Source organism: Dicentrarchus labrax, unplaced genomic scaffold, assembly GCF_905237075.1.
Source record: "Dicentrarchus labrax unplaced genomic scaffold, dlabrax2021, whole genome shotgun sequence".
Taxonomy (NCBI): Eukaryota; Metazoa; Chordata; class Actinopteri; family Moronidae; genus Dicentrarchus; species Dicentrarchus labrax.
This window is the reverse complement of record NW_026136709.1, coordinates 309,242-334,129: the sequence shown is the minus strand read 5'-3', so window position 1 is coordinate 334,129 and position 24,888 is coordinate 309,242. Positions and strand designations below refer to the sequence as shown.

The window sequence follows — 24,888 nt, the reverse complement described above, 5'->3', positions numbered from 1 at the left end:
TTTTTTTGAAAGGACAGGGGAATTCGAGGGGACAGACCGTCTGTCCCTGTGTATTTTTGAAGAGGGATTCTCAAGCAGTATTATTAACTCATCTGGGTTTTCCATGAGTCACGTCCCATTCGCAGAAAATGCACACACACACTAAACAACCAATCACAGTTGTTGGTCTGTGTCATCCCAATGTGTATTTACATGTGTACTTGAGAGGTGCACATCAGGGTATGGTGTAGACTATGGTATAGGGCAGGCATGCCCAAAGTCTATCTAATCTGTCTGGTCTGTCTGGTTAATGCAGTTGACCCCTCCCGCTACTGGGTTAGTAGCTGTTTTTTAGTTAGTAGCTTAATAGTTTTGTCATGGCTACTGCAGCTAAAAAAAGAAAGGTTGATAACGAGGGCTGCTGCTTCCAAGAGCGATGGACATTACAATATTTCTTCACTGAAAACCCAAACAGTTGTGTTACAGAGTGTTGCCATTTCTAAGGAATTTAAAGTAAAGAGACACTATCAGACAAACCATGCTTATACATATGACAAGTTAACCGGGCGCGATCGTGTGAGTGAAACAGCTCTAACCTGTCTTGGCCTCCCAGCAGCAGCTCTTTTACGAGGACTTGCGATTCAAAACAAAAAAACAAAAGCAAGCTATGAAGTGGCTATGTTAATCGCCGAACGTGGCAAGGCCAGACAAGAGCAAAGGATTTTTTTGACTCTGTCTGTTCAGTTGTTGATGAAATCAAACGGCTGCAGAGTAAAATGCTGACTGGTGAAAAAGAGAATTATCCACACTGATGTGTAACAAAGTCAGCTAACAGGGTGGCAACATATTTCAACTCCATGGTATAATCCACAAACAAGTTCTGTGCGCCAAATGTCTTAAATTTGATCATGTTATAAAACCAGTGGCAAAGCTTTTTCACTTCATTCGTTCCAAAGCCCTGTACCACTACCAATTTCAGTGGCTCCTGCTCAACATTGAGCTGGAATATGGAGATGTTATAAACATCAGCCCACCTATAGCTGCCCTAGTGCAAGACTCAGTGGTGATCCAGCTATAGGCACACATAAGGTCAGGTACCACGCAACATCGATGCAGGGGCTGTGAACCACTGACAAGATACATTTTAATATATATTGATATGGTAAACAAGGTCATATACTTTTTTTTTTTTTTTTTAAATCTACACAAAACATAATATGACTATGACCAGCTTTTCACTTTGTGTTTCAGTGTGAACATTCATAACTGATACAACACTTGCCTTTTGACCTAGTCAAACAACAAATCACCTAGTGTATTTCATGCATGTCCTGCCGTTAACACATTATTGGTAAATGGTAAATGGACCTGTACTTGTATAGTGCCTTTCTAGTCTTCTGACCACTCAAAGCACTTTTACACTACGTGAGACATTCACCCTTTCACACACATTCACTCAGTGATGGCAAAGTCCATCGAACAGAAACTAACATTCATACACATTCACACACCGATGCATGGCATCTGGAGCAATTTGGGGGTTCCGTATCTTGCTCAAGGATACTTTGACATGTGGGACCAGGAGCCAGGGATCGAATCCACAACCTTCCGATTAAGGAACGCTCGCTCTGCCTCAGAGCCACAGCCGCTTTTGGTATGTTCAGCAGATTTGTTGACAAAAAGAAAAATACAGAATTGCACCAGCTTTATCCTTTAAACCAGTAGCTCTCTACCTTTAGGCTGTCAAGGACCCCCAGATTGATACACATCAGCCCAGGAACCCATATTTGATAAGATGTAGCCTCAGGGATCCCTGTCTGATAATATTTAGTTATTCCATTCCATTCTGTAGCCTATACTGAAGATCAGGTCAGATTAACAGTGAAGAATGAAAACTATGAACAGACTTATACATTCTGTCACTGGGACAACTTTTAGCCGATAAAATAACAGTCAAATTATAGAATAATAGTAAATATTTCCCATTTTTCTGGAGATCCCATGGAATTCCATCAAGGACCTCATGGTTACCCCAAGTTAAAAACCACTATTTTAAAGATCCAGTGTACAATTTGTAAACAAATCCAGGCATGCAGGTACAAGCTATCGCAGCTAATACAGCATGGTAAAGCAAACTGAACAATCAATGGAGGATGATGCAAATGTCGACATTGTTAAGAACAAAGTGCGTGTGGACCTCAGTGCTTTGCAAAAGGAATTTTCTGATCTAAATTCTGGTTTGCAACGATTTATGGCCGTGGACGAATTTTTGGATAATCAAACTAATTGGTTTGATCCTAAATATAAAACTACGATCGATTTCTTCTGGAAATGTGAGGAACGGATGAAAGAGGTTCTGAATCGCTCTGAGCAAGCTGAAGAGTGTGACAGACAGATAAAGCACACAGATAGTAGGTCTACATCATCAAAATCAATCATTAAGCGTTGAAGTAGACCTGGATCATCGTGTGGAAGCACATCGTCATCGTCTTCCTCAATTAGGATAAAGGTTGAAATGGAGCGTGCTTCATTAAAGGCAAAAGCTGCAGCTTTAAAAGAGAAGTTGGATAATGAAAGGGAAGAAGCAGATTGGCATGCAGAAAAAAGATACAGAGAGGCTCAACTGCAAGCGGAAGAAAAAAGGTTTGAGGCTGAACAACAAAGAATAGAAGCTGCAATGAAGGCTAGAAAGGAAATGCACGAGATGCAGACTGCTCTTGCTCAGTCAGATGCAAAATTGGAAGTTTTGCAAAAATATGAATACACACAAGCAGACAGGAGCATCATGGAAGTTGATGAACAGGTTGGCAAAGCAGATGTGAAAAATACTCTTCAACCTCCATCAAAGCACACCTTACCTACACCTGATGTTAAGCACAATGCCCAGCCAGTAACATCTCAAGGTCCCCTGCCAGCATCAAATATGCAAAGCAATGATGCACCAGTGCTTGATGGTCTATGTAAGGCCATCTCACAGCAAGCCAACGTCACAGAGTACCTTGTGAAGAATCACAAAGCATTGCTATTTCCTTATTCTTGCCATTCCAACGTTCAGGGGTGACCCACTTGAATATAAATCCTTCATCAGATCTATTGAACGTGGTGTTGAAGGCCGCACCAGTGACAATCGAGATTGCCTACAATTTTTGCTGCAGTACACAAGTGGACAACCACAAGAACTGGTTAAGAGCCGTATCCACATGGAACCTGCTGCTGTTTAGGCAAAAGCTAAACAAATGCTAAAGGAGTTTTTCGGCGATGACTACGTGATAGCAGAGGCCTACATAAAGGAGGCTTTGGATTGGCCAGCAATCAAGTCGGAAGATGGTGCTACACTACAGTCTTTTGCATTATTCCTCACAGGCTGCTCCAACACTATGACAGATATCAGCTAAATGGAAGACTTGGACAACACAGCTAACATAAAGGCACTGGCTAATAAGCTTCCATACAGGCTCAAAGAAACTTGGAGAAAGTATGCCTGCGACCTACAAGAAAAAAACAAAGAAAAGAGCAAAGTTCACGGATTTTGTCAACTTTGTCAACAAGCAAGTTAAGTATCTATTGCACTAGCTCCATGGGAACCTAAAAGAAACAACTACAAGCACAGGAGAACCGGTTCAACAGAAATCAAAACCGCAATACACAGAGACACTCAAACCAAAGAAAGTCTTCACGACAGCCATTGTTCCACCCAGATCCGAAAACATAGTCAAGACGGAAAACGACAAACAAGCAACATCAAAAATGCAGCTACCGTTGCAGTCAAGATGGACAAGCTTCTGACGAAAGAGCTTGATCTTCATGAATCCATCTTTTGGACGGATAGCATGGCTGTGCTAAAGTACTTGAACAGTGAAAGCACAAGATTCAAGACTTTTGTTGCCAACAGAATCTCATTAATCCTGGAGCACTCTCAGACTTCACAGTGGAGATACATCAATACCAATTTGAATCCTGCTGATCATGTCTAGAGAGGACAGACTGTGGAAGCATTCTTGAAAAATGAAAGTTGGCTCTCAGGACCAGGTTTCTTGCTTTGTCCACAGGACCAGTGGCCTAAGAATCCAGATCCTGGTATGCAGTTGGACATGGATGACCCAGAGGTCAAAAGAGTAGCCCAAGTGCACGTCATTCAGCTACAAGAGCCCAAAGATGCAATGAACCAGTTGATGGTTTATTACTCATCCTGGAACAAGCTAAAACGTGCTGTTACTTGGTTGCTGAAACTGGAAGATTTGCTTTAAGAGCTGAAAGCAAAGAGAAAGGAACCAAACACATTAAAAGAAGAAAGCAGGATGAATCAGTTCAAGAAAGCTTACAAGGGAACTCACCTAACGTGTGAGGCTTTGACAGTAGCAGAAACAGAAATTGTGAAGCACTGTCAGAAACAGAACTTCAAAGAAGACTTGACAATGCTGAAGGAATGTCAAAGGGCCAAGAAAAGCGGCTCGCTCTATAAGCTGAATCCAGTACTTCAAAATGGAGTCATGAGAGTTGGAGGAAGGTTGAGCCGAGCAGCAATGCCAGACGATTCCAAGCAGCAAGCCATCTTGCCAAAGGATTCACACATCACACAGCTTGTGCTGAGGCACATTCATGATGTAACAGCTCATGCCGGAAGGAATCACATGTTGGCTCAACTGCGACAGAAATACTGGATCCCTGGAGCAAATGGAGCCATTAGAAAGTTCTTGTCAAAGTGTGTTGCTTGTAAAAGACTACATGGAACTACTGGCAAGCAACTGATGGCAGATCTACCAAAATGCAGGGTCCTGCCTGATGATCCTCCATTCACAAGAGTCGGTGTTGACTACTTTTGCCCATTCCTAGTGAAACGAGGAAGAGTGCAGGTAAAGAGATATGGTGTCATCTTTACATGTCTCTCCTTAAGAGCTGTACATCTAGAAGTCACATCTTCACTGGACACCGATGCATGTCTCAATGCAATCAGGAGATTCCTTGCCAGAAGAGGGGAAGTCAAAGAGATGTACTTAGATAATGGAACCAACTTTTGGTCGGCTGACAGTGAGTTCAAGAAATCAATCAAAGAATGGAACACCAACAAGATTTTAAAAGACTTGCAACAGAGAGGTTTGTTTGAGGACGAGCCTCTGTAAACAGATTGCTGGCCGAGGCGGCAAATTATGGGCTGTGATTCCGGTCAGAGAATCAAGGCACTTGGAGAGAGAGATCTGATTTGACTTCTTTTAATGAGGGTTTTGGACTTTAACATTGCTGTACAACGTATGTGGGTGTTTTTGTGTGGGGTCTGAAAATAAAGAAAATAAATAAACTGTATAACAGCAATGCTCCACATGTTATTCAGCAGTTAAATCAAATAAACATCTCTAAATAAGCTGCTATATGAGCATACGATAGTAAGGTTCACCAGTAATATCCCTAACTTATATGCAAACCACCACTTAAGCATAATACAAGAACAAAGATGCAATATTAGTGGTGGAATAAGCAGTACAATTTCCAACATAACATTAGCAGAGGCAAAACATGCTAAACAGCATGGGAGCTTTACATACTGACTGTGAACCACAGTAAATAATTCCACCTTTAAACGCTATTAACAATAAGCATGGTCACAATCACAACAAATAGACTGAGTTGCAATACTGGCATTACAAACGAAATATTCATCGAGTCCTCCAATCCAAATGTAGCTAACTCAAACTCACACAACATATTACCATGTCTTTGCACCAGTAGAGGGTGCTGTTGGACCTTGACCTGTAGGGCTTTCTTACAGAGGTGTTCAGTGGCACTTCAATCCTCCAGCAGGTTCTCACCACGGTGGGAGCTGGGAGCGACTGATTCATTCAGTCAGAAAGATTCTGAATGTCACAGTGAAGGAACACATTTTGGATGAAGAAGGTCTACATACCTTGCTGTGTGAAGCTGAGGCTGTTATAAACAGCAGACCCATCGCAAAGGCATCTTCAGACCTCAATGATTTGGAGGCTTTAACACCCAAACACTGTTACTTAAGGTCAAACCAGAGTTACCACCAGGTGTATTCAACAAGGATGACCAATATGCAAACCGCATATGGAAAAAAGTCCAGTACCTCGCGGACGACTTCTGGAAACGCTGGTGCAAAGAATATCTCACACAGCTCCAAGAACGTCAAAGATGGGCTACACCTGAAAGAAACTTCTGTGTTGGTGATGTGGTGCTAATTGTGGACGACACGTCACCCAGAAACTCATGGCCACTTGGAAGAATTGTGGAGACTCTTCCTGACAAGAATGCCTTTGTTTGTCAGGTTAAAGTCAAGACCAAGACCAATGAGCTTTGTCGCCCAGTAACAAAACTATGTCTTTTTCAAGAAGCTGAGGATAATTGATGGACTGTTCTGAAATCAAGTCCTCATTTGAGATGAGCAAAGACAATTATGGACTAATCAGAAGCACCTGTCTGGACAGGATGAAGAAGAGAACTCTCTCCAGATAATTTAGCTTTAGTTAAGTAGCTTAGCATGTCGGCTCCTTCCATTTAAGTTAATTGTTTCAAGGACATTGATAACAATTAGGGGCCGGTAATGTAGGAGCCTAAAAGCATTTTTTGATGTTTCAGTGGTTAAATTACAAAGTTCATTGATTAGTAAGTAATTAAAATATTTACAGCAATGCAAAAGGTTAATTGTACAATTCTTTAGGTTTAAAATGTGGTAATAATTGAAAATATGTAGATTTAATTTGCAAATGATTGGAATGTTTTCGAACTTATTTTGGTCCTTTAATGATCCCGGAGTTTAGGGGCGTTACCGAGAGGTAATTAAGCCATTCGGACAAGCAGAGAGAGTGGAGCCACACAGTTTTTTGACCTCTCTCTCTTTCTCTCCTTTTCTGTATATTGATTTTTATTATCTTGTAAATGGAAAAGCTCTTGTTTTGAATCACCTTCTTTAACTTAATGTAAAGAATTTAACTTTACAAGTGAGGGTAGAATGGAGCAGGAGATTGGCCGGAGAATTGTGGCAGCAGGGGCAGTTTTGCGATCCCTTTATAAAGCAGTTGTCACAAAAAGAGAGTTGAGCCGAAAGGCGACGCTCTCGATCTACCGGTCGATCTTTACTCCTACCCTCACCTATGGTCATGAGAGATTGGACCGAAAGAACGAGATCCCGGGTACAAGCGGCCGAAATGGGGTTCCTCAGGAGGGTGGCCGACGTCTCCCTTAGGGATAGGGTGAGAAGCTCAGACTCGGGGGGCCAGGGACTCGGAGTTGGGCCGCTTCTCCTTTGCGTCGAAAGGAGCCAGCTTAGATGGTTCCCTGGAGGCATCATCATCAGATGCCTCCAGGGCACCTCCCAAGGGAGGTGTTCCTGGCATGTCCAGCTGGGAGGAGGACACAGGGCAGACCGATGACCAGGTGGAGAGATTATATCTCAACACTGGCCTGGGAACGCCTCGGGATCCCCCAGTCAGAGTCGGCCGATGTAGCCAGGGAAAGGGAAGTTTGGGGTCCTCTGCTGGACTTGCTACCCCCGCGCCCCGATCCCGGAGATGATGACGACGACGACGACGACGACGACGACGACTGGATTTTTTGTGGATTTGAATACGGACGAGAGGGATGATAGAGCATCAAGCTATGGCTTCATTAGATGGAAACCTACATCCAGTGTGCTGGATATAGTGGCATCTAGCGATGTTGCCCCTATCTAGAAGAAAAAACAAAAACGATTCAAATATTAAGTTGATTACACACTAATGAAAACCTGGTTATGTAGAGAATATTTAATTTCTGTTAATAGATCCCATCCTCTTAAATGTTAAACACTGGACCTTTAAGCCACCGTTTAGGTCCTGACCCAAGTCTACATCTACTATACAACACATGACTAGGGCTGAGTATCGTGGCTAATTTCCTAAATCGATTCGATTTCGATTCATAAGGTTGTGAATCGATTAAGGTTTTCAGGTTTATTTGCAGCTTGTCCTTTTGAACTAATCATCACCCACATCAGTGACCAAATAAATAGGAAGCAGCTCAAAGGTCTGGACAGGCAGGTATGAATTGATGGTTTAGGATGATACTTTTTTCTTTTTTATTCCTGTGTGTTTGTGTGTGAAAGCAACTGACAGGTCAGAGGGACGACTGTTCTATTATGTGTGTTTGACAAATGAGATTAAGCACTTACGAAGTTCAAACACGCAGATGCATGTCCACTGACAAATACACAGACGCCCCACACAGAGCTGACAGAAAAGTAAACAGACGATGAAAAGTGAATGCACAGCCTGAATAGCAGTATGAGGCTTACACTATCCAGATGATGTTTGTCTGTGGATCAATACACACCAAGGCTCCCCTCCTAATCCTCCTGTCACTGACACCCTCCTGTGTGAGTCTGCACTCATGTTAAACATACACAACAATCACTTCCAGCCAACAGGTAAGGAACTGAAACTCCCTCGCCAATTTGTTACACGCATGCACAACACAGACACACTTCCAAATCAAATTGGATTAGTTAAATATTTTCTGTCACACAGAAAACAATCAATATATGTACATTGATTGAAAATACTATGATTGGCTGGTAAACTTTTTTGCATCAATTAGGTTATATTAATCAAGATCAACGCGCAACTTTGGAAAGTCCCTTGTCAGAATGTGATGTTCAACAAATCCTTACTAAGGCCCTCGCACTCCGGCTCGAGAAGATTATCCCTGTCATTATACATCCAGACCAGACAGACTTCATCTCAAATAAGCAATTGTTTTTTAATGTAATGCACTCTGACAGTTCCTCTGCCTCTACTACACCAGAGGTCATTATATCCCTGGATGCTGAAAGGGCTTTTGATGGCTTTGAATGGGGATACTTATTCTCTGTTCTACAGAAGTTTGCCTTTGGTCCACTCTTTACTACTTGGTGCATTACTTATCACCTTTGACGTCGGCCCGCACTAACAATACCATATTTGAATATTTCCCACTTTATAGAGGAACTAGACAGGGGTGCACTCTCAGCCTACTGCTGCTCAATCTAGCTATCAAACCCCCCGCCATTGCCTTGAGATTAAAAACGGAAATTAAAAGAATTACTAGAGATGATGTCAACCATAAATTGTCATTATATGCAGACAAGCTACTCTTGTATATTCCAGAGCCGGACGAGTCCATCCCTAAACCTCTCCAAAAATTTGGCAGCTGTTAAAGAGGATATTATATGCATATAACCTTTAGCCCTGTTTCTAACTACACTCTATGTCCAAGTAAACAGCAGGATGTTGAGACTTCACTAAGAAGCCGAGGATATGATCATCTCACCACACTATCTGTCTGTTTACTGTCCCAGAACTCAGGAATGTGTAACTGTGTGCTCCAACAGGGATGCAACCATACTGCTTCTGCCAATCGAGGCTCTTTGGAGTTTCACATACGAGAGTGTGTGACAGTTGCGTTGAGACCATTCATGGATGACTTGAATAAAACCTTACAGAAAGACAAGATCATACTTTGCATACTTTATTGAACAAATTGCCACCACATTTTGGCGTTGGCAGGATCACTCGTGTGACAGGACTTTGGACACTCAAGTCTGAAGGAAAGACCGTGCACGGCTAGAGTCTGGGACTCTGACCTCAACCTCCCTGCCAAACTAGGGTAGAGAAGTGAGGGCCTGATGCCTGAGAACCGAAGCTCGCTCACTGCTGTGATCCAAAGAACCAGGTGGTCTAGACGATTATTTTTTTCTGGTAAGTGTATTCAGGGGGCCCAAAGTAATCGATTCTTTCCGCCCCGCGGTGGTATGTGACAGACGTGTCAGCAGGGCAGGTAAAGACCGCTGCAGAATCGCCGAAGCTTCAGGTTAAAAAGCTATAGCCAGGAGACTTGAGTCCGGGACTTGTCTAGTAATGCATGCAGGGGTAACATGCACTTTAGTGTAAGAGTTACAGCCAGGAGACTTGAGTCCGGGACTCGTCTAGTATTACATGCAGGGTTGAATGGAAGGAATGAATGATTGTACGTGTTAAAGGCTGTAGCCAGGAGACTTGAGTCTGGGACTTGTCTGATGCATGAAGTTATATGCGTGTGAATGAATTGTGAATAATAAGATACATATATGTAGAAAATAAGAGTGAATATTGAACTGCAGGAAATTTCAAGGGAAAAAAAAAAAGTTTTTCCAGCTTATTATTAAGGTTCTCAAGAAAATTAAAGGGACATTCATTCTGGATCTGTAAAAAGTATTTTCTGTAACAGTCAGCTTCAAGGTCCATGTAAATTGGGAGATGGACAAATTCTAAATTTAAAGAAAAATTGTGAAATCGACATCACTTTGAGAGAACAACAAAGGCATGATTCCTTTTGTCACTTATGGGGAATTTGTTTTAAGAGATTAAATGGGAAAATGAGTTCAACCAATAGCAAGAGCTCAAAAGGTACAAAGTCTCCATTGTTATTACTCTTGTCGACTGCTAACATTCAGTTTATAACCAACTATAAACAAAGTACTGACCAACTTGACATGTGGGTTAAAGAAAGTGGATTTCCAAACACTGACAGCTTTAGCATGAAGCGATTATAAATGTAAAAACTAACTTCACTTTATTGATCCCTTTGGGATGACTCCCTCAAGGAAATTGAATGGAATGAGAATGGAAAGAAGAACAAAGCAAAAGAAAGAAAAAAAGAAATGTTCTCAGAGCAGATTGGAAATGTATATTATCTAATTAAATGTATTAGTACATGCATATGTATGTAAACATTAGGGACAGAAAACTTAGGCAGGGACAGAATCACTAAACACCTCTACGTCTCAGTGCCTCAAACTAGATCCTGATCCGGACTCGGCTCCACCCAAAAGACAGCAGCCGGCACTATGAGAAGACCAGCTGGCACCACGAGCAGCCGTAGCAGCCTCAACAACGACGGACACCACCAACAGAATCCATCCAGGATTCAGGCGCAAAGAGACTATCAGAACCTCAACACAGACTGTGGCAGAATATCTAGCCAGACTCACACAGGTCCACAAAACACACACTGGACTTCGTAGATCAGAGGCCATGGGGGGGAACAATCCCATATCCCCCTGTGAGGCCCACTGGAGAGACAGTTTCATCCAAGGCTTTTAGCCAGAAATCAGTGACATGGTGAAACGTAACTGTGTGACTTGGGACTATGGAAACTTTCAAATTTCAACTAGACAATCTACAGGATGCGGACAAGGCTGAGGACGCGGCAGAAGAGGTTGGGGCCAGGAGACACCAGCCGATTGACTAGCGGGTGGGCCGGGGACAGTGAAGTACCCATCTGGTTTGGACGCAAGGACTGAGACGAGAGATCCACCAACATATCGACACGTCAGAGCACTGACACAGACACATTCATATGCAAGACAAAAGCTAGACTTACAGAAACTGATTTCCCATGCCATTCTACGTTATGAGTCAAAGCAGAAAATTGATTACTTAGAGATTTATGCTAAATACATGCACGAGGCAAACAAAATAATGCCAGAACATACAATCAAAGCAGTTAAAAGGAAAATAAATAAATAACTGTCATGTAGTGAAGAAATTGAGAAAGAGCATTATTTCTACTGTATAAACGTCCGGTAAATCTGCTAGGGAGACACTAGATGGTTTTATCAGACATTATTCTGATTTCCATTCCACAGGGAATAGTTGTGCCGAGAGTTTTCAAAACAACCATGTTAGTTTTAGCGTATGTTTATCAGGCCAGAACTCCCTTCACAGACACACACACACACTCATATCATGATTTCACAGGACCTACACTGCAGGTCACATATCTCTCTCAGAGCACAAAGAGACTGTGAGGACCAATGGTTAAGAGAAAGCCATGATATAACACACTCAAAGTTAATAATGACTAATTGTTGTGCTGTCTCAGTGATTGTGAAAGATCCACGTTGTCAAACTCCTTATGTCTCATTGGTCAAATCTAAGCATGACAGGTGGGAGAACTTCAGGTGTTGGACCAGAAAATGCAATGAAGCTACTGGGTGGGGAAAGACATCAGATCCTAAAGTTGAGTTTTACAAACAAACTGAAGGTATACCATAAAAGATTTTTGCCGTCAAGAACACAAAAGAAAACAGAAACAGTTGAGCTCACTCCAAACACAGAACTTCAAATAAGTTATAATATAATTTGTTTAGGATTTGCAAGCAGTAAATGCTGCAATCCACGCATGTGCACCAAATGTTCTAAATCCACACACATTCTTCTCTAAAATCCAATATGAGAGTAAATGGGTTGGGTTTTTTTGTTGTTGATTTGGTTAATGCATTTCTTCAGCATCCCAGTCGACCCTGACAGTCAGTAGTGGTCAGCAGTGCTCAGTAGTGGTTAACATTCTCCTTTAAAGGAAATATGTTGTAGCGGGTTTGACTAGATTTAATGTTGGGGTGACAGTCAGAGACAAGTCTGACAAAGTAAAATAAAACAAAACAAAAATAGTTTAGTTAACCCACACAACATAATAACCAGGCAGATCAAACACAGCAATAAACCACAAAAGCAATCAAACAAACCAGCAATACGATTTCCAAAATATATATTTTCACAATTATTATCCACAGTGCAAAAAAGAAGAAGGGATGCAACGTGAGTACGCCTCAGTCTGTCTGTTAATCCCAGTTCAGTCCATTCGGGAAAAATCCGTTCCAGTATTCCACAATACCACAGTTCAGCGCCACCACAAAACAACTCAAAACTTTGCTCCGGGTTTTACCGCGGACTCCAACACAAAATAAGGAAATAAACTCAAAATGACCAGCGTCTCTCGTCGCGGTGCAGCAAACATCACACACAAAACAAAAATGCACACCGGGTACTCATAGTACCGAAGTTTTTAAAGTTAGTCAGTCAGTCAAAGTCGGACTTTGCTTCACTGGAACCGGCATCCCCCGACTCCTGAGACAGCTGATTCGACAGGGAAATAAACACATCCAACAGGCAATCGTGCCGACGAAACTCCAGCGACGACGATTTAAGACACAAGACGGCTATATCGCGTAATTGAAAACACGCTTAATGCCGCTGTCACACTTCTCCTCCACGGACTCTCCTTCTGACTCTTTTTTTCCTCGTTCACCGGTGACTTGCACTCATCCAAATGCCCTTCCTGGAGGACGGATTCAAACTGCGCGGGGATCGGTGGATTATTTCCATTGGAGTAGGAGATGAATGTGGGTGGATGACGGAGGAAGCCATGAATGGAGGTGTGTTTTAATGGAAAGATGTGTAGCAATGTGATTCTGACTTCGCGGGTGCAACAATGTTTACCTTTAGCCATTTATGCAATCTTTAATGCAGCATTAAAGAAATATTTTGAATCACTCAATCTAATATACCATACAGCTAGCTAATCTAAACTGGAGCTTGTCTCTGAAAAGGTCATCTTTCTGGGTCATGTGATCACAGCAGAGGGCAAAACCCTCTCACCCAAACAAATTGAATTAATTCAGACCATTCCACAGCCTGCAACAAAGAAACAGGTAAAGAGTTTTTGGGAATGACATCCTACTGCAGACAGTGGATCCCAAATTGTGCTGAAACTGAGGCACCATTGGCATCAATGCATGATGGGAAAGGCCTCAATGCAAAAGGCAAAGTCCAATGGACATCAGAAGCTGAGAAAGCTTTTGTTGACTTAAAGCTAGCTCTTCAGACTCCTGTGACATCGGCCTACCAGTCTGTAACAAGACATTCACACAGACTGTTGACAAACAGGGGTTAGTTGACTTCAGTACTAATCCAGGACCATGGGGGACGACAAAGACAAAGAGAAAAGGCTGTGATAGCATTACGTGACATTTTTGGTTACACTGACCTGACTTTACTGGTTACACATGTTGACAAGTGTCAATGATTCTACTTGAACAAAAGATTATAATTTTTCAACAGCAATGTAATAAGATACTATCACCAAAGTTAAAATATAAAATTGTTATTAACTCTGCTAATTTCCTCCAAACTCCAGGTGATGGACAGCTGCATGAACGTGTTGTAACACAAACAAATTGCTATCTGAAAATGTAAAATAAAACACACTAACAAACTTGATTCTATCTCACAGGGCAATACGAGTGCTGACATAGCTGCGAAGGCCGCAGCCAAACAATGTATTGCTTTGACTAACTCACCATTAACACCTACAGTTAATTTGCAGGAATTGCAGGCAACAGAGGATCTCCAGAGAAGAACGCTTTCATTCACTAACAAAGTGTGGCAAGTGCCATTTACCAAAATATCTATTTCCCTACTATCATAGGTTGACACATGGGAAGGACCAAGTGTCAAAAGGGGGTATGGTGAGGGAAATACAGAAATATAGTTTCACAAAGGTTCTCTAATTTCTCCCATAAATTTAGCCAAAGTTGTGTTATTTGTGTATGTCTCACAAACTGATTTCATCTAGTGGGGGGAAGAAATATTGTCTCAATATGATATGTTGATATGTTTTTAAGATGCAACAGTAGTTGCAAAGGCGCTACATCAAAGAAGAAAAAATTTAAAATCAAGGGATAATCTTTCATAAGTTCAGCACTAAAAAGTGTAGGCATGAGACAACATCGTGCCTAACAAAAAAGAGAAAATGGCACATTAAATAATTTATATTAAAGTATTTCTGGTTCTGATCCTGATTCTGATTAGAAAACAAATTTGTAAACTGTTGCATAGGAACAGATTTGACATGGACAAAAAGCACTACTAATTGTTTTAATGCACACAAGGGCCAGCGTAAGGAACAGAAGTGGTCTCAGCCCATTTGAAATCCTATTTGGGAGACCACTAAACACTGGGATTGGTCCTGTTTAAAAGTAAACTCCCTGACACCGGTCAATGGGAAGATGAAATGCTGTGTTATTGTGCAAACATGTCCCCTGTGCTTATCCACAAGCAGCTGAAAGAAGCCATACCAAAGGCTGTTGAGAGGCGATGGGATCGTGATGAAGTTACTCCTCACAATGGAAACAGCAGTAAAGGTCCCTGAGAGAGCAACTTGGATCCATAGCAGCCACTGCAGACTCCAAGAACTGAGATCAACGCCAAGCGTGCATCAAAATCAGGAAAGCCAAAGAATAGGGCAAAAAGGGAGGTGCTACTAGGGGTGGGCGATATATATCGTTTGCGATAATATCGTCATTGTTGTTTTGACGATGTGCAAATTTCCATTATCGAGTATTTCAATTACTTCCACAAATTACGCACGCGGGAACTCCTCACATCCACTTAATACACGGTGCAGCAACGCTCTCTACAGCATGGCAGGATTCAGTCACAGGGACTAGTAGGCCTATGTGATCACATGACGTGATCACATGACCTCTCGCTAGCATCCTCCTTGCAACAGTTTAGCAGCGCGTTGTGATGGTAGAGAGAAAATGCAAGCACCTCCAGTCCCTGAAGCTACCAGTACTTCAGATGATTTAGTGCCGATACAAATCCTATGAGCTTCAGCGTCCAGAGCGCTCAGCGCCTTCAGCGGTAAAAAGATGTCAGCGGAGACAGTTTTTTAGCGCAGCGCTCAGAGCGCTTCAAGTTGAAATCTGTTAAACTTTTAACACCGCTGGGCGCTCGGGAAATTAGTTTTTGAGCGCTCTCAGCTCTAAAAACGCATTTGGTGGACACAAGCCCTAACTTAGACAATTTCAATCACATTTTAAAGGATATCGACTGATTATCGTTATCGCCAAAATCCCCAAATATATTGATATTTTTGCCCATATCGCCCACCCCTAGGTGCTACCAGCATCCCTGTTAGTCCAACCAAACCTGAGACAGCGTGTCTGGGTAGACAGCTGCATCAAACAAAGAAACCAGTCCAAAGAGCGAGGGGTGAAACAGCGCCCTCCTCCACCAGTAGCATGCCAAGCTCCAACAAAGTGACGTGCAGAGTGAAGCTCTGTGTCACCTACGAGGGATCAGCGATGGAACCCAGATCCCCGAGAACGTTTCAGATCACCATAATGACTTCCTGCATGAAGAGGAAAGTAAGGACTGTCGGGCTTCAGAAGGATGGAGCATATGTGCCTGACTGACCACAGGCGAATTTTAGAATACACTGGTAAAAGTGTTAAGACCGTTTACTATCCCTTACACTAAAGCTCTAATTATCACTGTGGTTAAATCTTTGCTAGTATATGTGTGAATTCCAGCAAGAATCTCCACATATTTAGAATAAATTAGATTGTTTAAGATTTGGATAAAGTGTAATCTGATTTTTTTTTCTTATTTATATTCCTTATTTTTCCTATCTTTGTAAAATCACTCATGATTATATCACATAGATTTGTTATACATAACCAAAATGACTGCTAATGATAAAAAACTCTTGAGTGATTTTTTCCTATCATCCATGGATGTTTTGACTGTTTGTTTAGTTCTTAAAAAATATTTTGTGAGCATAAAAAATGCTCAGAGGGAGGAATGTAATGGCAATTTTTAAGAACCTATACAATCCTTTGACCTGGTCATTGTAAAACCATATGCAACTGTTAAAGAGGATATTATATGCATATAACCTTTAGCCCTGTTTCTAACTACACTCTATGTCCAAGTAAACAGCGGGATGTTGAGACTTCACTAAGAAGCCAAGGACATGATCATCTCACCACACTATCTGTCTGTTTACTGTCCCAGAACTCAGGAATGTGTAACTGTGTGCTTCAACAGGAATAAAACCAAACTGCTTCTGCCAATCGAGGCTCTTCGGAGTTTCACATATGGGAGTGTGTGACGGTTGCGTTGAGACCATTCATGGGTGACTTGAATAAAACCTTACAGAAAGACAAGATCATACTTTGCATACTTTTTTAAACAAATTGCCACCACAGGCTATAAACTAAACTTGACAAAAAGTTTGCTTTTTGCTGTTAACCAATTAGCCATGGATCTTAACTACACCCAATTCCCATTTCAGGTTGAATCAATGTATTTTACTTATCTTGGAGTTCAAATTACGTTCTTTCAAAGCACTGTTTAAATATGATTTTAGCCCCTTAATGGATTGAACTAAACAGGACACTTTGGTCAACTCTACCCATTTCTCTTGCAGGCCATATAAACTATGTTAAAATGGCATTACTGGCTAGATTTTTTGCTTTTTATTCAAATGATTCAAATTTTCTTTTACCAAAATAGATGATTTCAACTTTTATCTGGAACATCCAGGGGTTTATCACCATCCAATTGTTTATACTACTGGGCTGCAAACATCAGTAAATTGTCAATCTGGCTTTCCACATTACGGACAGGTGAAAGCCCTGTCTGGTCTACTATGGAATTACATTAAAGCTTACCAGTCTCACCTATATCCTTGATCTGTTCACCCTTTAAATTTTTTTCTTTTTAAAAAAAAAAAAAAATATCTTGAGTGTGAATAACCTACATGTTACCTTTGTACAGTACAGCTGCCTTTTCTGTAATTGTTCAATTCAATTCAATTTTATTTGTATAGCACCAATTCATAACGGAAGTTATCTCAGGACATTTTTGGTAGGCATTGATGGCGATTTCATTCACAATGCGAGTTGAAACTTTCAACTACTTGCAAAATAATGTCGTCTACAACACTGAAACCTGCCATTTTACACCTCTGCAACTACACAAGACGTTGTATTGTTTCCAAAGCAGCAACTCTCTTTATTTCTCTCACTTTTCTGGAGCACAGCTCCTGTTTTCAGTTGTAACAATTAATATGTCCAAGTCAAGTCCAGTCAAGTTTGTTTAACTACCTAACAGTATTTTGCTATGTTAGATAGCCAGCAGTTTGTCTGCGTTAGCAAAAAGCAAGCAAACATTAGCCAGTTAAAAGCACAATAAGACAATATATTCCACAAGCTTTGACTTTGGACTTGTGTGTTGTGGTGGGTGTCAGGAGCACACGTAAACATCACATCCTTTATATTTTAGCAGAGAATCCAACCTGCTCTCCTACATCAAAACACATATAAATAAATCCAAAGGCAACAGAGAAGGTCTAATTTTTTAAAGTTACATTACAACCTGTTCACTCATTAGCAATAAAAAGTTATTCATACATAAAAATAGTCTGTAAAATGCTTCAGAATCTTACATAGGGAACCTTTTGTCTGATTAAACATTCTCCATTTAAATCGCTGACCGATTGATTTGGTTTTTGTTTTGTCATACAGCCTTACAAACCAAATCAAGCAAAAAGGCTCTATGGTTCAAAATAATTGTTGAACCCAAATCTGAGCTGGAACAGCCTAAAGGGGAGATTTGGGTTTGACTGTGGAAAGAGACTGCAGTGATGGAGAAGGGAATCTAGTGACCTAGGTAGAACATGAAGTGTAGACAGCCTAGCCTAGGGGAAGCAATAAATAAACAAGAGGCAACCTAACTACCTACTGTAATGCTCCAACACAGATCTACTGAAAATAAGAAAGGGAGAGTGGTGTGTTAATGTGTGTGGGTGTGTGTGTGTAATTAAGAATAGAACATACCCAAGGTTTAGGTGTTTCAGCTTCTGAAGACTGCTAATTTGAGTCGGCAGCTCTTCAATCTGGTTGTTGAACATGTTAAGGACCTCCACGTTCTTCAGCTCAGAGATGTTAGCAGGCACCGCTGGAAAACACACATAGAGGAGGGAAATGACAAGCATGTCAAACACACATAGATGTTGATACATTCCAACTAATACATCACACAGTGACAGAGTGTGGTTAGCACTCATCAACAGCCCCAATTCTGGACACCTCATCATAATTAGCTGCCCTGACAAACCTCTTGTACTTAATAACTCTATTATCTGTTGTGTTGGCCATAACTCTACATGTTGACATTTGAACAACACACATATTGCAGTTTATATCTTCCCTCCCCTTTACAGTTTTATACCCCCATGGTCAACAACCACAGAGGTACACAGATCAATGGGCTGATAACAAAGAGCAGGAAGTTTATCGGATTATCAGAGTGATCAATGGAAAAAGAGAGATGGAAGCAGTGGAAGGAGAAGTAAACCAACCAGGCCCTGACCTGAATGCTGCCAGGAGAATGAGAGTTAGACATGTGAGGTCTGCGCATACTGATACTGTATTAGTCTCTCTCTCTCTCTCTCCCTCACTCTCTCTCCCTCACTCTCTCTCCCTCACTCTCTCTCTCCAACACCCGAGGAGAGTGATTTTTCTTGGGGCTTTTTCTTTTGTGTCCTGAGAAAAGCAAAACTGTGATTAAAAAATTAAACTATAGAAGCAGATACAACTACATTCATTCAAAATCTTCATTGTCATATTAGACTGACAACAAATCAAGAGCTTTTATCAAAGCAGTCAGCACTTTGATATGTGACTTTTGAAAACTAGAGCAGATGAATGACAGAGCTCAGAGGACCTAAAACCCAGGTCCACCAGTATTTATATAAATATATACCCCAAGTCAAACACTGCAACAAATACATATTCACTGAAAATGTCGAGGAATAACACAAAAAGTTTAAGAAAATATTATAATTTCCTTTTTGGTCCTCTTTCCAGGAAGACAAAGATGGTAAAACAAGTCACAGATGACTACATCTTTGGTCACACTACATGACTTTCAAAGTCATAACATCACTGAACTGTTCACATTACACAACACTTTACGCATAGTGATCGTCCTCACGGGAGCAGGCAATGATTTGCCTCTGATCTGGGGGCATTTGTTGGCGACCTCTCAAAACTGTCAGCAAGTGGAAAATCAGCACTAAATCACATAGTGTGAACTCAGTGACTGTTAGGCTCCTCCATGTGTGTTTCAACAGGACATGTGTGAAAGTTGGGGTGCAATGGGTTACATTTAACAAAGCTCATGGATCCTGATGGTGCCTCCTGCCATGGTGCTGCTTGACTCCCATTGCTGATATTACTGATATTATTGTTATTATTATTATTATTATTATTATTATTATTATTATTACTATTACCAGTTACTATTATTACTATAATCACTGCTCATTGTCCTCTTTTAAGAGGAGCTCATGGGTCTCTGTAAATAATTGGATAAGGAGTGCGGTCTAGACCTGCTCTATTTTGAAAAGTGTCCTGACATAACTTCTGTTATGAATTGGCGCTATACAAATAAAATTGAATTGTTAAGATAAGGTATTGATGTTCTGCTATGAGTGTGACACAGGGACAGAGCAACCCTCCAGGTTGGGTCACAGTGCCAGTGCTTACAGTACACAGCTAACAGATGGATGGTCTGTGGTATGTCCGAGAGTCTGTAAAGAGATGCTGCTTTTAAAAAGATCCCGCTGGCTCATGGAGGATGTCAGAAATCAATTTTGTTTAGCTGGGCTCTCTCTCTGTGGGGCACTGACCAGAGCTCAATCAATGGAACACAACAACCTCCTACCCAGGTGGACAAACATACAGTATTTATAAGGTCCTCCCTACAATATATGATATTGATTTCCATATCCTCGGCTCTGTTGTATGTTAGTGTGTCTGGGGGAGTTGCTGGATTATCAGTTTGTGTGTTGGTATTTTTGAGGAAGAAACCCCCGGCTGAGTGAAGGGAATGGCATAACAGGTGACATTCAGCGTTGGTGCGTGATTGGAAATGGTGATGGTCACTTTGCACTGAATGTGATGACCCAAGTAGAGGTATGTTAGCACTGTGCAGCAACCAGCAGAAGCTCCCCCTCTCTCCTTTCTAATGGAGGACCTTCCTAAAGTTACTAAAACTTGTGACTACCTTCATACAGCAGCAAAATCACCTCCATCCCATCTGACAGAGTGGAGTTGCATTTGAAGGATCTCCAAATTATACTGGGTGAGAGCAGAAGATAGAACAAACCACACAGTGATATTTCCTGCTACCTTCACTGGCTGCTGGCAGGGTGGGACAGCTACAAGGCTGGAGTCACTTAGCATACATTGAGAGTGCCTGCAGGTGGGTAACTACGCCAATTATGTTGTCCCCATTTCTGTCTGATCTGGGCTATAAATAACCTGAGAGAGTGAGATGTGTGTAATCTTTTCATCTCCAGCAGCCGATTAGAAAACATCCCAGAAGGCAAACGTGTCACTTAATCAGCAAGCGCTGACGAAAAGGTGCTTCCAAAAACAGTTAGACAAAAATAAAATTTAAATCAAATGTTCACCTCAACATATTGTATTTAGTCTCAGTGTCTTTTTTCGACTGAAACCTGAAAACAGAATTTAAATTGATCTAAAAACTAGTGAAGTGGTGATTAATTAGCAGACCTTCATTGTTTGAATTCACAAAAGAAAGACTGGATTGAAGGGGGAAACTGGTTTATCACTGTGTAGTAAACCTACTGTATGAGTTTCAATGGTTTAAAGTTCACTCATGGTTAAGTGTCATACTTTACTACCAGCTGTGCTATCCCAGAAAATAAGGGAAGCAGGAGAGAAAAAAATAGTATTTTACCTTGTAACATACATTTTATAATTAGCAATCAAGCTATTCAAATGGGTCATAGAGCCAGACAGACAAACAGACAGATACACAGATAGATAATATAAAGTTCTCCCATAACACAGTTAAAACACAGGTTAATGTGAGTATGTTGATGGGTCTGTAGTGACCTCTGCTGGTGCAAAACATCATTACTTCACTCTAAAAGGTTGTCATTGAAGATGTCCACTCAATATCCACATACTTCCTATTCCAGAGGAAACAGAAAAACTGTGACAAAAGTACTTGAGCTGCCATATTTACAACATAAGCAAACTGTAACTGTAACTGACTGTGACTATAGCTGAACACTGTGGCTACCTTAGCTTCACTCTCTCAATGGAGCTTGCTCTGGTGTAAAACATCAGTCTCATGATACCAATGGTGAAGACCTGAACACAAACTATAGCCTAAACAGCCATGTCCTGCATTATAAAAGTACGCAGTTAAAACAACCAACGAGCTAATAGAACAATGGACCTCATGCAAGAACTTTTTTGTTTTCTTATCTTACTTTTGTTTGGTATGGTGGGTTCATACAATTGTGGCACGTCAGCTTCAGCAACACTTCTAACTTCAGATATTTCTGTGTAAAAATTATGAATGCCAACTGTGCATAATGGAGCACACATTTATATACACACACACACACACACACACACACACACACACACTTTACTATTCAGCAAGATAAAAAAAAAAATTGTGTTTGTGCCTAAGAGAAAACTGGTGAATGCTGCAAGTTCTCCTAAATCAGTCATACAACCCACCTTAGAATGAATATGTTTGTACAAATGGTTTCTGCATGAGTCAAAAAAGGCTTAAAAAGACATTTTTCATTAAGTCTAAAATAAGGGTCAGGGTGAATTATTTAGCTTTTCATTTACAGACCAACAGCAATGGTTAAAACCAACAGTTACAATATTGTGTGACACAGCTTCCGTGCCAGTGTACCTCCACACACTCAATTCACTGCTGTCTGACAGTTTGAGCTGGTGTCTGACAGAGAGCAAAGGAGGAAGAGAGCAGCTTACCTGTGAGCTTGTTGTGGCTGAGGACCAGTTGAGTGATGTTAGACAGAGTGACTGAAACGACATGGAGCATCAAGTCAACACAGCACTGCAACTGACTCAGTTTGTTAACACATGGATTTTACTGGTACATCAAATATTAATAGGACTGTAATATACTTGCAGTAAGTCACTTTCTTACGAATTGCCACTTTTTTACTAACCTTTTAATGACTAATGACTATGCTATGTTAAAGGATCTATCAGCAGTAATAGGATATACTATTCATAGGTATGTTTTCATTATAATCACCTGAAAATGACAGAACTTCAGTGGCAGTAACCATGTTGAATCACTATGTTTCTACAGTAGCCCAGAAGGAGTGCTTGGAAAAGTGCAAGGAAAAACAAGTGAGCTGCAATTTGCAACTACACCACTAGATGCCACTAAACCCTTATCTTTCAAAGGAAAAGCCCCATGGCATTTGACGAATGACGAATTTTGATTGCTTAATTGGACAAAGTTGATTTTGTCAATATATGTATTTATAAAAACATCAAGATGTTTAATAGTATTTACACTGGAACAAAGCACATATTATACTATTAAGGTTGTTCTGAATCCAATGGTACCAAGTATGTAATATTACTCTGTAAAGCTCTTGAGATACAACCATTTACAGTATCACACTGTATTAACTTGTCATTAAATGGTAAATGGACCTGTACGTGTATTTTCTAGTCTTCCGACCACTCAAATCGCTTTTACATTACATGCCACATTCACTCAGTGATGGCAAAGCCCATCGAACAGAAACTAACGCATTCATACACACATACACACAGCGATTTGGGGTTCAGTATCTTGCTCAAGGACACTTCGACGTGTGGCGGGAGGAGCCGGGGATTGAACCAACAACCTTCTGTGAGTGGACGAACGGCTCTTCCTCTGAGCCACAGCCATCATTAGAGGTTACTCATTTTATCCATTAAGAATATATTATAAAATGTATCGAAGGTCTGCATAGTGGAAATACTGGAGCAAGAAAAAGGAGGAAGATATAAAATTCCTTACCTATTGTTCTCATGGAAAATAAAAAAAAAAAAGGTATCCCTAGTGACTAACCACTAAAACAAAAAAACACAGTGGACTGTAAACAACTGTCTCCCTCGCTGGTGTGTTTCGTCTTGTATCTTGTTTTTGTTTGTTTGTAGACTTGATTTTTAGAAGGTGTGCAGTAATGCAAAATAAAAATCAACACAATAAAATTCTTTATAATGTTATTATTATATAATATTAAAAGGTATGTTTTAATGAACGAATAATCACCCGAATATAGGAATCATTGGGTTTTTGTTAGGTTAGAATGAGCTGGTTTTATCTACAGAGGAAGTGGGTACTCTTTCAAGGAGGCCACCATGTTAAACCAACGTGTTTCTACAGTAGCCCAGAATGGACAAACCAAATAGCCTAAGAAATGGCCTTTTCGCCCCTTCTGTAGAGTAATAGGCTGAGCTGTATTCAGATGGCTGCAAACTGCAACTTCACTGCTAGATGCCACTAAATCCCACACACGGGACTTTTAAAACTAAAGTAATAAGCCTGAAAATGTAGTGCAGATAGAGATATTTGAAAAATAAATTTCAAAAGTATTTGATAAAAAAACAACAGCAACGAAGTATTTGTACTTTGATACTTCCCACGTCTGCCCATTATATAGGTTTCTTTACTGTATTACTTGCTTTCACCATAAAGCCTAAGTACACTGAGAGTAAATCCCTTGTGTGTGTAAAACAAAGGCCTATTTGAATAATAAAGTTGAATGCGAGTGTGATTACCGACTACTAACGATTATTGGGGAAGTTGTCAACACTGCAGAAGAGGCGAGCTGCGGTGTCATCCCCACTGAGCCATCGCTGCGTTTGTTTGATCCGACACATTCTGAGGATTCATCATGAAAAACTAAAGCATAATGGCGGTAATGATAACATGCTTAATAAGTGGAAGTCATTCTCTTACATAGTCCTGGGATGTCCAGCATGTTCGAAATGCCCCTGTCGCACATCTCCACCTCTGGGATGTTCTTCTCCCGGCTCTCCTCCACTATCTTCTTCAAAGACTTGGACATTTTACTGATTCAACAAAAGTACAGCGTTTAGTTAGAAAAGTCTGGATTCGTACATAGTAACATTAAAGGAGAGCGACACAAACAAGCACAACACGTTGAGCTGCACGAGTACGTGGCACAGGGACAAATACTGAAGACGTTTACCGTTTGGAAAAGAGGAATGGAAAAGAAAAACAGCCTTTATTAGCCTTTTGATTCTTGGTTGAGACTTCGCTTCAAGCTCACACCCTACCGGAAGTTTATGTGAGAGCCACCATGCCATAATAGGATACTTCCGGTTCGTAGACGAGTTCAGCCACACCTCCACGAGGGCTACTCAAACTGCACCAAGCTGTGTGC

General features: G+C 40.9%; 1 protein-coding gene across 2 annotated transcripts in view; it reads right to left on the bottom strand.

Annotated features, from left to right (window-relative positions):
* The window catches only part of rsu1 (Ras suppressor protein 1), a 61,188-nt gene that overhangs the window by 35,482 nt on the left and 818 nt on the right, over positions 1–24,888 (bottom strand). Inside the window, exons 1-4 of one of the 2 annotated variants that reach the window (XM_051410283.1) lie at positions 24,694–24,827; positions 24,441–24,553; positions 22,445–22,495; positions 18,452–18,572 (exon numbers count right to left, since the gene is read on the bottom strand). In XM_051410283.1, the coding sequence (XP_051266243.1) occupies positions 18,452–18,572; positions 22,445–22,495; positions 24,441–24,549 (281 nt within the window). In that variant the 5' untranslated portion in view covers positions 24,550–24,553; positions 24,694–24,827. Of the gene's footprint in view, positions 1–18,451; positions 18,573–22,444; positions 22,496–24,440; positions 24,554–24,693; positions 24,828–24,888 lie in introns of those variants that run through there. The other variant, XM_051410284.1, reaches the window with a different exon arrangement.